Source organism: Mytilus edulis, chromosome 3, assembly GCF_963676685.1.
Source record: "Mytilus edulis chromosome 3, xbMytEdul2.2, whole genome shotgun sequence".
Lineage (NCBI taxonomy): Eukaryota > Metazoa > Mollusca > Bivalvia > Mytilida > Mytilidae > Mytilus > Mytilus edulis.
This window is the reverse complement of record NC_092346.1, coordinates 44837050-44851564: the sequence shown is the minus strand read 5'-3', so window position 1 is coordinate 44851564 and position 14515 is coordinate 44837050. Positions and strand designations below refer to the sequence as shown.

The 14515-nt window shown below is 31.9% G+C and overlaps 1 protein-coding gene across 2 annotated transcripts in view; it reads right to left on the bottom strand.

Annotated features, from left to right (window-relative positions):
* LOC139514273 (Fanconi anemia group M protein-like) overlaps positions 1–14515 on the bottom strand; it is a 68002-nt gene that overhangs the window by 40558 nt on the left and 12929 nt on the right. For both annotated transcript variants that reach the window (XM_071303280.1, XM_071303281.1), the window contains exon 12: positions 12098–12317. In XM_071303280.1, the coding sequence (XP_071159381.1) occupies positions 12098–12317 (220 nt within the window). The remainder of the gene's footprint in view (positions 1–12097; positions 12318–14515) is intronic.

The following is a 14515-nucleotide window of genomic DNA, read 5'->3' as shown; positions in this document are numbered from 1 at the left end:
AAATTTCTGGGGAGAACACTGCAGAAGCTACCTGCTATTTTTGTGGAATTAAAGGACATTACAAAAGAGATTGCAGAAAGCTCCAAGAAATGAGAAACAGTGGCAAATACGTGCCAAATAATAGAACGGGAAATAAATGGTCACAAGGAACGCAAACCATGAGAAAATTTCCATTTGATCAACAAAAATGTTCATTAAAATTTTTTGTATGGGAACCAAGTAAGCAGATATATCTTGAACCAGTATCAATGCCATACAGTGACTATTTTGAAGCTAAAAGCCCTGATTGGATGGTACAACTATTTTGAAGCTAAAAGCCCTGATTGGATGGTACAGAGTTGGGAAGTAAAACCTGATAAACAAGGAACTATATCTCTGGCAGTTATTCTGAATATCAAACGTGAACCACTATATTATAACATCCTAGTATTTACGCCAATAGCTGTATTAGCATTACTGAATCCACTTGTATTTCTGCTTCCACAAAACTCTGGTGAAAGAATATCATATATGGAATGACAATACTGCTTTCATTCGTGGTCTTCTTGACACTGGCTTCTGATACTCCTACTTTTTTCACAACAATGACAAGGATATCAAAGGATTTTTGAAGACTATAGCAAAGATTTTGTGCAGAAAAGGGAGAAAGGAGAAGGTCTCTGTAAATTATGACATTACTATCTTCTACAAAGACATAGCATTGTGGTTAGACAAGTTCTGTTTTGTAATGTCTTATATGTTTATGCTCAGCTTGATAACTGTATATTTCATTATATTACTACACTAATACAGGAACAAAGAATAGGAATTAATTATATTGGTGGCATTGAAATATAATAGCCCAAGTGAAAGAAAAGCTAATAATTTAAAAATGTGAAATAAATCAGACAATTTTACTTGTGTGACATAACACAATGACATGTGTTGTCAAGACATTTTCAAAAACCCTTGTATATTGTACCTCCTGTACATGTATGGCTCATTAGAATCATTACTCTGATTTAAAAATCATTTATCAATAAACTCATGATCATCATAGACACCATGATTGAAATCATATTTAAGACAGATGCCTGTTCGTCAGTGGAGCTTGAATAAAAAAATGTTAAACAGGCCAAATAAAGTAATAAGTTGAAGAGTATTTTGGACCAAAAATTCCTAAAAGTTTTGCCAAATACAACTATAGTTGCCGTCAGCTGAAATTCGTAGCGGTTATCGGTAAAAATAATCTAAACTATCAATCGCTTTCACTCGAGATATAGTTTTTCACATTCCATTCATAAATCGCAATAAGAAAACCACTACTGACCTACATTTTAAGTGATCACACTGTAATAATCCTGACCTTCACATTTTCCAGAATATTTTCCATTGTAATTCCGCCATCTTCGTTTCTATGAGGATCATTTGTTTACATATGACATTCGTCACTGTACGCAGTTTCCTGAAATGTTCCTTTTATTGATGTGATAAGGTTTCCCGAGCTTTATGCAAATTTTATGAAATTGAACTCCACAGAAACACTTCCGGTAAAAACAATGGCTGATTCCATCATTCAAAATCGTCTATGAAAAAGTGAAGGTTAGGATTATTACAGTACAATCACTTAAAAGGTAGGTCAGTAGTGGTTTTTCTTTTTGCGATTTATGAATGGAATGTGAAAAACTATATCTTGAGTGAACGCGATTGATAGTTTAGATTATTTTTACCGATAACCGCTACGAATTTCAGCTGACGGCGACTATAAGGTAAACTTTCCTGAGGTAAAAAAGTCTTAGTATTTCAAAAATTCAAAGTTTTGTTAACAGTTAATTAATAATTATAATTAACACAGACATGCTGACTACTGGGGCTTGTGATAACCTCAAGGAATTAAAACTCCACCAGCAGCAGCATAGACCTACATATTTAAAGTCATTAATCATTTAAAATAAAAGAACATAGTTCCAATATTGTTGATTTTAAACTAGAGTTAAGATTTATAAAAATCTGGCAAGAATTGTAACTGTGAGAGAGCTATCTAAGCCATTTCAATAAATTTAGTATTTCCAGGGGACATAACTTTTTGAAAAATAGTTCATCTTCCACCATTTTAGAACTTGTCCTAAATATTGTATGGTTAACCTAGAGTATATGTTTTATAAAACCATGGCAAGAATTGTACCTGCAAGAGAACAAACAAGACCAGATGAACAGACGGACGGATAGACAGACACCTAGTACTTCCATGTCCCCACAATGTCTTACGCTGGGGACAAAAATAGTACATTACATTTTCCCCTGCATGTTCATGTAATTAACAAGAGTACCAAGGATATTTCATGTCAAAATAGAAGTGCTGACTACCTAGTTGGTGATAGCTACACCAGTGGCATGAACCCAACATTATTTTTTGAACAAAAGAACAAGCTTACACTTAAGCATACAAGACAAGCTTTTCTGTCAACAAAAGGAGCACCAGTGATGCAAGAATCAAAACGTTCGAAGACTAAATCAAATACTTAGTTAAAAAAACACTGCAAGGTCTCACCTTCTTTACTAATCATTGATATTATGTTGATAGTCCTAAATATAATCTTTTTTACAACTGTCACCTAAACTTAACATTAACCAAGAAAAATAAACATTGACCAATGAACAATGAAAATGAGATCAAGGTCAGATGAACCATGCCAGACAGGCATATACAGCTAACAATTCTTCCATACAACAAATAAAGTTGACCTTATAGTTTAAAAAACAATAGTGCACACGCTGAAATGTCTAGCCTTCTTTACTAATCATTGATATCATGTTGATAGTCCTAAATATAAAACTTTATTACAACTGGCACATAAACTTAATATTAACCAAGAAAACTAAATATTGACCAACGAACCATGCCAGGCAGGTATGTACAGCAAACAATTCTTCTATACAACAAATATAGTTGATCTATTGCCTATAGTTAAACAAAAACAAACCAAAAACACAAAAACTTAACACTGAGCAATGAACCATGAAAATGAGATCATGGTCAAATAAAACCTGCGGGACTGACATATAGATCATAAAATATTTCCATACACCAAATATAGTTGACCTATTGCATATAGTATTAGAAAAAAAAACAAAACTCAAAAACTAAACTTTGACCACAAAACCATGAAATTGAGGTCAAGGTCAGGTGACATCTGCCAGCTAGACTTGTACACCTTACAATCATTCCATACACCAAATATAGTAGACCTATTGCATACAGTATAAGAAAAACGACCAAAATACAAAAACTTAACTTTAACAACTGAACAATGAAAATGAGATCAAGGTCAGATGAACCATGCCAGGCAGGCATGTACAGCAAACAGTTCTTCTATACAACAAATATAGTTGACCTATTGCATATAGTATTAAAAAAAAAGACAAAAACTCAAAAACCTAACTTTGACCACTGAACCATGAAAATGAGGTCAAGGTCAGATGACACCCACCAGCTAGACATATACACCTTACAACCATTCCATACACCAAATATAGTAGACCTATTGCATACAGTATAAGAAAAACAGACCAAAACACAAAAACTTAACTATAACCACTGAATCATGAAAATGAGATAAAGGTCAGATGACACCTGCCAGTTAGAAATGTACACCTTACAGTCCTTCCATACACCGAATACACTAGACCTATTGCTTATACTATCTGAGATATTGACTTGACCACCAAAACTTAACCTTGTTCACTAATTCATGAAATGAGGTCGAGGTGAAGTGAAAACTGTTTGACGGGCATGAGGACCTTGCAAGGTATGCACATACCAAATATAGTTATCCTATTACTTATTATAAGAGAGAATTGAACAATACAAAAAATCTTAAAATTTTCTTCAAGTAGTCACTGAACCATGAAAATGAGGCCAAGGACATTGGACATGTGACTGACAGAAAATTCAGAACATGTAAACATGCATCCATATACAAAGTATGAAGCATACAGGTCTTCCACCTTCTAAATATTCTTAAAGAAGTAAGCTAATGCCGCCTAAGCTGTTACCAGATCACTATCCCTATGTCCAGCTTTCTGTGACAAAAGTCGCAGGCTTGACAAAAAACTACCTAAAAGTTGTGTCTAATTAACATTTCAATATTTCATTGACAGTAAATGTACAGAAAATTATCATACTGATATTCTGTTTCACAAAAACTGCTACCTTCTAAACTGGTGATCCCTATTAGAATAATACTTCCACCAGTTTTGGCATCATCCACTTAGCTGTGAAATACCAGGCTAACAATTAAGTACACAAAATTCATCAGTGATGGTACAAAAAAGACAGCTGGAAGACAAAATTCCCCAAAAATTGTGCAAAAATCGGTAAGTAAGTCTGAAAAAAATATTAAAAGTAAGTTTCACAAACGTTACAGAAGTAATAAATTTAAAAAAGGTTTTCAATCAAGTACAATTTCAAGATTTTTTTTCATTTTTTTTAGATCACTTTTATTTTTTGTACATATAAATGTATTTCAAATAATCCTACAAAGAATGAAAACTTTATGTCAAACAGCCTCTGATGGACATACAAGGGGACATGCAAAACCATGACAATATCCCAGAAGTGCAACACAATGGGGACATATTGTTACTTGTGGACCTAATACTAATATAGGGGGAAACCTGTAAATCATAAAATAACTTATAAAATTTATTTGATTCAATTCGTTTTATTGAAACATTTAAGGTTAACATATTTTGTTTTAGATTCTCTAATCAAACTCTCAGAAGAAATCAAATGCCCAAAATTTATAATGAAATTAAGTGTAAATTTCAGGAATTTGTGCAGGTTTCACTCATGGTTTCTAACATTTAACCTTAAACATTTTTAAAAATACTCCTCCATAATTTAATATCAATTTTGATATAAAAAAAAATTTCAACTCATATACCATTAAAAGCAAATTGTAACATTTTGGAATTATATTTATATTTGACGAGCAATCATTTCAATTATTCCAAACACCTTCTTTGGACAGCAACAAACATTGACTCAATCAGATATTATACAGGCAATTACCTAATTGCAAGCAAATATTGAATTTTAAAACACATAAAAAACAAAGTAAATACATATTAAATTACTAAATACACACCATATAATTGTCTTCATCTAAGCCCTTATTCTTTCATTGAATTGTAAAACTCCTCTATACAAAATATCAATTAAAATATACAAAATGATTTTTTTTTAGCAAATATACCAATGATTGAAAAGTGTTTCATTTTTTAAAAGCTTCCAGCCTGTTAGCATTGATTCTTGCATCAATGAAATATGGAACTATAAAAGCTTCCTATATCAAAGGTTGAAATCATTCTTGTTCTGAAAATGTATGTGAAAATACTTTCTTTACTTATGATATTGAGTATTCCTAAGGCAACTGTATGCCAGAATTTAACAGACTACAAGAAACTACACAATGACTTATTCAATGACTATAATCCAGATATAACACCATTTGACACTGAAAATGGCAATTCAAATAAAAAGTGGATTAAGTTTCAGTTTTATAACCTTGGAATAAACCATTATGATGAAGTAGATGGAATATTATCGTTGACTTCAATGACAATTCTTACATGGCTGGACTCTTCACTGCGATGGAAACCGTCTGATTATAACAATCTGAGGCATATCACTGTTTCTACAGGTACAGTCTGGTTCCCACATATTATTCTATTGAGTGATGCAAACAAACTTGAACCATTTGGCAGTACCAGTCCTTCCAAAGTCAGTGTTTCATATATTGGGAACATAGAATGGTCCCATGCTCATGTTATCAATTCCAAATGTCCAGCTAATATGAGAAAATTTCCATTTGATGAACAAAAATGTTCATTAACATTTTTTGTATGGGAACCAAGTCAGCAGTTATGTCTTGAACCAGTATCAATGCCATACAGTGACTATTTTGAAACTAAAAACCCAGGTTGGAGGGTTCAAAGTTGGGAAGTAAAACCTGATAAACAAGGAAATATATCTTTGGCAGTTTTTCTGAATATCAAACGTGAACCACTATATTATAACATCCTGGTATTTACACCAATAGCTGTATTAGCATTATTGAATCCACTGGTTTTCCTGCTTCCACAAAACTCTGGTGAAAGAATATCTTATGGAATGACAATATTGCTTTCATTTGTGGTCTTCTTGACACTGGCTTCTGATAAAATACCAGCCACATCAAATCCCATATCATTTCTGATTGTCTTCATTGTCTTAGTGTTTATAGCAAGTGCTGTCATATTGTTGTTCAATATCATCAACTGCTACTTCTTTGTCAAAAATGACAAGGAAATCAAAGGATTTCTGAAGCATATTGCAAAGATTTTGTGCAGAAAAGGGAGAAAGGAGAAGGTCTCTGTAAATGATGACATTACTATCTTCTACAAAGACATAGCATTATGGTTAGACAAGTTCTGTTTTGTAATGTCTTATATTTTCATGTCTAGCTTGATAACTGTATATTTCATTATATTATTATTCTAATACAGGAACAAAGAATAGGTATTTATAATATTGGTGGCAATACATTTATGATAGCCCCAGTTAAATAAAAGCTAATAATTTCAAAATGTGAAATTAATTAGACAATTTCACTAGTGTGACATAACACAATAATATATGTTATTCAGGTCTTAGGCAGGGTATACTGTCACATTCCCAGCTTAGCTAAGCCCTAAGCCGGGAATGTCACAGTATATACCCTGTCTGAGACCTGAATTACACATATATTACGGATTACCCCTGACTAAATGTTATTTTCCAGTGCAGGTATTTGTTGAACATTCACAATGCAGCATGTATATTCATTACATGTTTATTGTTTCTTAAATATTTTGAGTAATCCATTTAAATGCACCTATTTATCTTGACAATTTTTTTTCCGTTAAAAAATACATTTTTTGTGTAGTTTCAATAAAGTTTTTAGATATGATATTTTGTGTTTGTATGTGTGTGTGGCTTAGTTTTTTACAACACATTATTGAAACAACCAACCTGATATGTTCGGCATACGTGAAGGATTTTCTAATTTGCTGTGAACATAATTTATAATAACACTTTTAACATTAAATTTAAGAATTAAAAGTATAAATTGCGTGATTTTGTATTCAAAATGTATTATTGACTGAAGCATGTCATTATTTTTCCACTATGAGCCTCTGACATTCCTTTGTGTTATGTATAGCATTAATTTTGAATAGGTCACATAGTGACTAGTGTTATGATGACGTTTTTGAGGTTCCAATTGGGGATAAAAACATCGTATATACCCTGGTAGTTTCTTGAATATATACTGACATCTCTGTGTTGTTATCCAAATCACAAACCTCCACACATTTGTAATCCATAATATTAGGTATTGTCAAGATATTTTCAAAGATTGCCTAGAACAAGACACAATTACTTATAATTTGTAATTTATTCCATTAAAAAAACCTTGTATATTGTACCTCCTATACATGTATATTTCATTAGAATTATTACTCTGATTAAAAAGAAAAATAATAAATAAACTCATCATAGATACCAGGATTGAAATTTTATATTTATGCCAGACGTGCATTTTATCTACAAAATGCTCAACAGTGATGCTCAAATATAAAAATGTGAAAAAGGCCATATAAAGTACGAAGTTGAAGAGCATTGAGGACTACAAATTCCTAAAAGTTTTGCCAAATACAGCTAAGGTTATCTATTCCTAAAGTAGAAAAGCCAGAGTATTTGAATAAACAGCTGCACAATGAGCGTTTGATACGCCCTTCGTCTTGAGAAGTGAATTATAATGCAATAAGCATAAATAGTTTCTGACATACAGCGCAACATGTGAAAATCCCCCTTTTTTTCAAAAACCACAATTACTCTTAAATAAAATTTTGAATCATCACCAAAAGTATACAGATCTTAAGATTAATATAACTAAGAAGTAAGTAAAGTTTTAAGCAATAATCATAAATTGTTTTTGAGATACAGCGTGACATGTGAAAACACCCTACTTTTTTTTTTTTACAAAAACATTGATATCTCTAAAATAAAATTTTGAATCAAAACCAAAAAGTATACTGATCTTAAGATTAATATAACTAAGAATTAAGTAAAGTTTAAAGCAATAACCATGAATCAATTTTGAGATACAGCGCGACATGTGAAAACCCACTCCCACTTTTTTACAAAATACTCAATTTCTCAAAAAAAAAATTTTGAATCATCACCCAAAAAGTATATAGAACTTTAGATTAATAAAACTAAGAAGTATGTAAAGTTTTAAACAATAATCATAAACTGTTTTTGAGATACTGCACGACATGTGAAGAAAACACACCCTGTTTTAGTTACTAAGTCCTGTAACTCAATAAGTTTTTATCTTATTTTCACCAAAGAGTATTCAGATCATTTGACCATCATGAGAAACAACTATGCTAAGTTTCATGAAATTTGGATAAGTTGTTCTCAAGTAACGGTGTGACATATTTAAGCTGCACAGACAGACGGACGCCGAACATTTGTATACCATAATAATTTTGACGGGTGTATAAGAATTCAAAGTTTTGTTAATAGTAAATTTATAATCTTGAACATATCAATGATAACTCAAATCAACACAGAAGTGCTGACTACTGGGCTGGTGACACCCTCTGCGAATTAAAACTCAACCAGTAGTGGCATCGACCTACTTACATATGTACAGACATTAATCAATTAAACATAAAAGAACAGAGTTCCAATGTTGTTGATATCAACCTAGAGTGTAAGTTTTATAAAAATCAAGCAAGAATTGAAACCATGAGAGAGCTTACTTACTAGGCCATTTCAATAAATTTAATATTCCCAAACAAGATATTGCTGATATTAACCTTGAGTGTAAGTTTCATAAAAATCTGGCAAGAATTGAAACCATGAGAGAACTTACTTACTAGGCCATTTCAATAAATTTAATATTCCCAAACAAGATATTGCTGATATTAACCTTGAGTATAACTATAAGTTTCATCAAAATTTGGCGAGAATTGAAACTGTGAGAGAGCTATCTAGGTCATTTCAATAAATTTAATATTTCAAAGGGACATAACTCTTTTGAAAAGACCCAATCTTCCACCATTTTAGAACTTGTCCAAGATATTGCTGATATGAACCTAGAGTTTAAGTTTTATAAAACCATGGCAAGAATTGTACCTGTAAGAGCGCTAACAAGACCAGATGAACAGAAGGACAGATAGACAGACACCCAGTATTTCCATGTCCCCACAATGTCTGATGCAGGGGACAAAAATAGTTCATTATATTTTCCCTGCATGTTCATGTAATTAACAAGAGTACCAAGGATATTTCATGTCAAAATAGTAGTGCTGACTACCTATTTGGTGATAGCTACACCAGTGGCATGAACCCAACATTACATGTTTTTAACCAAAGAACCAGCTTAATTACACTTAAGCATACCAGACAAACTTTTCTGTCAACAATAGGAGCATAAGTGATGCAAGAATCAACATTGTTGGAGGACTATATCAAATACGTAGATAAAAAGCAGTAAAAAACAAAACTACCTAAATTTTGTGTCGAAATACATTGTAATTCAATATTTCATTGACAGTTAATTTACAGAAAATGATCATATTGATGATATTTCATTTCACAAAAACTGCTGCCTTTCAAACTGGTGATCCCAATTAGAATAAAACTTCCACCAGTATTGGCATCCATCAATTAGCTGTAGAATACCAGGGCTAAAAATTTAGAACACAAAATCCATCAGCGATGGTCTAAAAAAGACAGCTGGAAGGCAAAATTCCCCAAAAATTGTGCAAAAAATCGGTAAGTAAGTCTAAAAAATATTAAAAGGCTATTTTACATATATAACAGAAATAAATAAAAATATAAAAGGTTTTCAATCAAGTGCAATTTCAAGATTATTTTTTTTTTAGATTACTTTATTTTTTGCACATATAAATATATTTCAAATAATCCTACCAAGTATGAAAGCTTTATGTCAAATTGCCTCTGATGGATATACAAGGGGACATACAGAGACCATGACAATATCCCAGAAGTGCAACACAATGGGGACATATTGTTACTTGTGAACCTAATACTAAAATGGGGGGAAATCTTTGTAAATCTAAAAAAAACTTGTCAAGTTATATTTGATTCAATTCATTTTATTGAAACATTTAAGGTAAAAATGTTTTGTTTCAGATTTTCTGATAAAATTTCAGAGAAAAATAATGTCCTCAAATTTATCAAGAAATAAAAGTGTTAATTTCAGGAATTCTTGCCTTTTCTTTCATTGTTTCTAACATTTAACCTTAAACATATCAAAATGAAAAATCTCCTCCATAATAGAATATCAATTTAGATATTAAATTTAAAAAAACCTTTCAACTCATATTCCATTAGAAGTAAATTGTTGGAATAGCTTTATATTTGGAGAGCGATCATTCCAATTATTCCAAACACCTTTTTTGGACAGCCACAACAATTGACCTGATCAGATATTATATAGGCAATTAGCTAATTTATATGTGATTTCTAACTACAATTGTATATTATCAAGTATTAAATTTTTTTAAACAATTAAATAAATAATGAAAATAAACTAATTATAAATTTATTGATATTGCAATAAAGATAATTAAATTTTCAAGATCACCTATCGGTTGTTAAAAAATAGAAGTAGTGATTAACACCTGTAACAACATATGGACGTGTCAATTATATCCCCACCGACAATAAAACTATACTTAATTGGGTTTTCATTATTTGTTTTGTTTGAGTTAATTTGACAGCTGGCATGGTTTTTTTTTAAAAATACCAATGTTTTACCCAGAGAAAGGACACTTGTCTATGCTATCAAACATAACACTTGTTACAATGTGTCTTTTCTAAATTTCTATAATTCTTAATTAAATGAATAGATTAAGGATGTAAAAATAGACACCAAAATTAGCTTTTTCGTGCGGAAAAAATCTTATTAAGAAATTCTTTAATACTACGATATACAATACAATCCTAAGTAATCATGAATACTTTAAAGAAAAGTGATCTAATGTAATTGATTTACATTCGAAATTAGCTGTAATTATAATGTAATCAATATCATTGAATAAGCAAAGTTATTGTAATTATAATGTAATCAATAACATTGAATAAGCAAAGTAATATTGTAATTAAATTGATTACATTTTAAAGTAATCAACCCCATCCCTGCACTAAACTGGGACAATTGGGAACAGCAGGACATAAGAACGAACAGTAATCATCACTTAAAAAGGCATATCTCATCAGATACACATGTACAATGCATATTTAAAATTTATCGTCCTTCCCTACGCCTACATCACCCTGCTCTATCGCTCTGTAATTCTTGTATCAAGGCTTTAAAACGAGACCAGGCATTATCAGCGACGTCACAATGTGAGAGGAGAAGTTATCAGCGATGTCACATTGCGAGAGGAGACGTTATCGAGCTTGCGCAAAAACTTAAACTGTCTTAGGTTCACATTGTAGCTCGCTGCTGATATTTTACAATATCAATGTGAAGAAAACCCAATAATCTATAAAAATTTACTAAGAGTGGCTTGATACCACAGATCTCATTCTTTGATACCTTTATGATTCAAACTATTAAAACATTGATTTTCATTTGAGTACAGGAAATATGGACGAAGTTGCAAGTTCAACATTTACCAATTTCAATTATTTTTTTTTTTCAATGGTTCTTTCTGAATATGAAATGTTTGATCTGCAACTGTATCTACTGCAGGAGCAGCTAATGTCATTCTATTAATAAATAACTTCAGTATCAAATAAATCTCACATGAACTCTTGAATTTCTTTTTATCTCAATATAAAAACAAAATAAAAATGTTGATGTGACACAACTTCTAAATGTTGAAGGTAGATACTACAGCAAGCATGATATACCCTCCTACCTTCAGGGGTATTAGTTGCGTTTCTTCTAACTGACTAGCTTCTTTTTGTCATGCTAGGGTTATTTACCTTACCATTTGTGGTGTGATGCAAGCTTTGTTGCCTGTCTAATATTCTGTTTGGGTAACTTACCATGTGAAGCAAGCATGCTGGTTATTTTGTTCTGGTTGGATGTAGTCGCTGCCTTTGAAGGTTTAAATTTCTTACTGACAGTGATGAACATTTTATGACATTTTGGTGTCCAGTCATCTGGAACCATGGCAGGATTATTCTGGTAGAAATGTAACGTCTTTGCACTATTCAATATAGCTTTATGGATACTTTTCTTTGAATACTGACTCTGATTATAAATCTAAAATTTAGATAAAACATGTATGGAAAAATTATATTATTTCCTAAATAAATATTCATTGTGACTTAAGGAGGTTTGCTACTCAGTTACAAAGTAACAAGCTTTTCATAACACTAGTACATATTGATAAAGGGTTAATAAAGGAACCAAAAGAGCCAAAGAAAAATATGGGTCAATGTGCTCGTTTTCGAGATATTAGCCATTGGAATTTTGGCGGGAAAATGTTCTCTCTTGATTTTTCATAGTTTTATCATTGACAAGTTTAAGTGCTCAAAAACTATTAAAAAATAACAAGGATGTTATAAGAGTTTGACAGATGGCTTACAATTATAAAGATTTATAAAAAGAAAATTGGGGGTCAATGGGGCTTTTCTTCTATGGCATTCAAATGGATAAAACCAGAGGATTCCAAAAATCTGACAAAAATTCCAAAACAGAACAAGCGAACATCCTTAAAAGAAGTGTTCAATGAAAATCTTTTTTCATAACTGTGACAACATAATCTTCCTAAAGATATTGGAAAAAAAGCCATTGACATCTTCTCAAATAAAAAGTTTTAAAAAAGGACATAACAAATATTACAAATAGCATAAAATCTCAAGTGTCAAATTTTTATCTATAACTGTAACTTGTCTATCGAAGTACAAAGTATGAATAAATTGCTTGACATGTGATTAGATAGATCAGTTATCTTCACCTCACTGCATGTTAGGTAAGGAAGGCATGAGTAACACAATGGTTTTGATTGCAACCTTGTCCACAAACATGACAAACAAGAATGTGTCCTCAGTACACGAATGCCCCACTCGCACTATCATTTTCTATGTTCAGTGGACCGTGAAATTGGGGTAAAATCTCTAATTTGGCATTTAAATTAGAAAGATCATATCATAGGGAACATGTGTACCAAGTTTGAAGTCGATTGGACTTCAACTTCATCAAAAACTACCTCGACCAAAAACTTTAACCTGAAGCGGGACAGACGGACGAACGAATGGACGAACGGACGGACGAACGAACGGACGCACAGACCAGAAAACATAATGCCCCTCTACTGTCGTAGGTGGGGCATAAAAAACAAAATAAATTAAAACAAACAGTATCATACAGGGCTTTCAATAAGTTTAGAAGTAGAAGGATGAAACCAAAAAATAGGAGTCCCCTTAATGCGGACGGCGAAGCCGGCCGCGGCGACGAGCTTGCTCGTCGAACCTACGGCCTGGGGTCTGGGGCCCGCTCAAGGGCCCCAGAATTTTTTTTTAAAATGGTGCAAAATCCTGCATTCTGGGAGTCTCCTGGACCCTGTTTCAGTCCTCTCAAAACATCATTTTTTTAATGAAGATAATGTAAATGTTTGATTAAAATTTGTAGCATGGTTGGATTTTCTGTAAATATTGACTACATTTATATCTGCATTTGATCCAGACTTCAACTTAAAGCTTGTATTTGAAGTTGTTTGAGAATAGCAATGACATGGTGATAATATAGGGAAAGATCCACATCCAATCATATTTATTCATTAATGAAATTTTATTATACTTAAACTCAAGAAGTTCTGAAATAGAACAGGGGACCACTATATTTTGGTACAATTATAGCACTATGAAAATCCCTTTTTATAATATAGGAAATTATTCAATGCGCTTTATGAATTAATACTATCAGGAGGCTGGCCTAAATTACAAATACATGTGTTTGCTGTTCGCTTACTGACCCGTCTGATGATTCACACCCCTCTAAAAATATTGATTTTCTGAAAAAAAACATTTTAAAATTTTATTTAAAAAAAAAATATTATTATTTGCCCCTTACAACATGCCTTAATAATTTTGTGATTATTGTGCTCTTTGAATAATAATTGAAAAAATAGTCATTAGATTAAAATTCTATGAGTTCAGGGAAAATAGAATATAAATTGAATGGGACATTAACATTCAGTTCAGTAGATACAACAGAGGCAGACAAATCCTTAACAGGATAATAAATTATATGATCCTTGACATGGGCATTGAGTGTGGGTACATCGTTGCATTGTGCATTGAAGTCAGAAGACCCTAAAGTGGGCCCAAATTTGACAGTGATGCTTTACAGATACAAAGAAAAGAAGATTGCGACACCAATTTATTTAATTTTTAATACAAAGCCAACATAGTTATAAAGGAACATGTTCATGTAGTTCACTCTATGTAATAGGATTT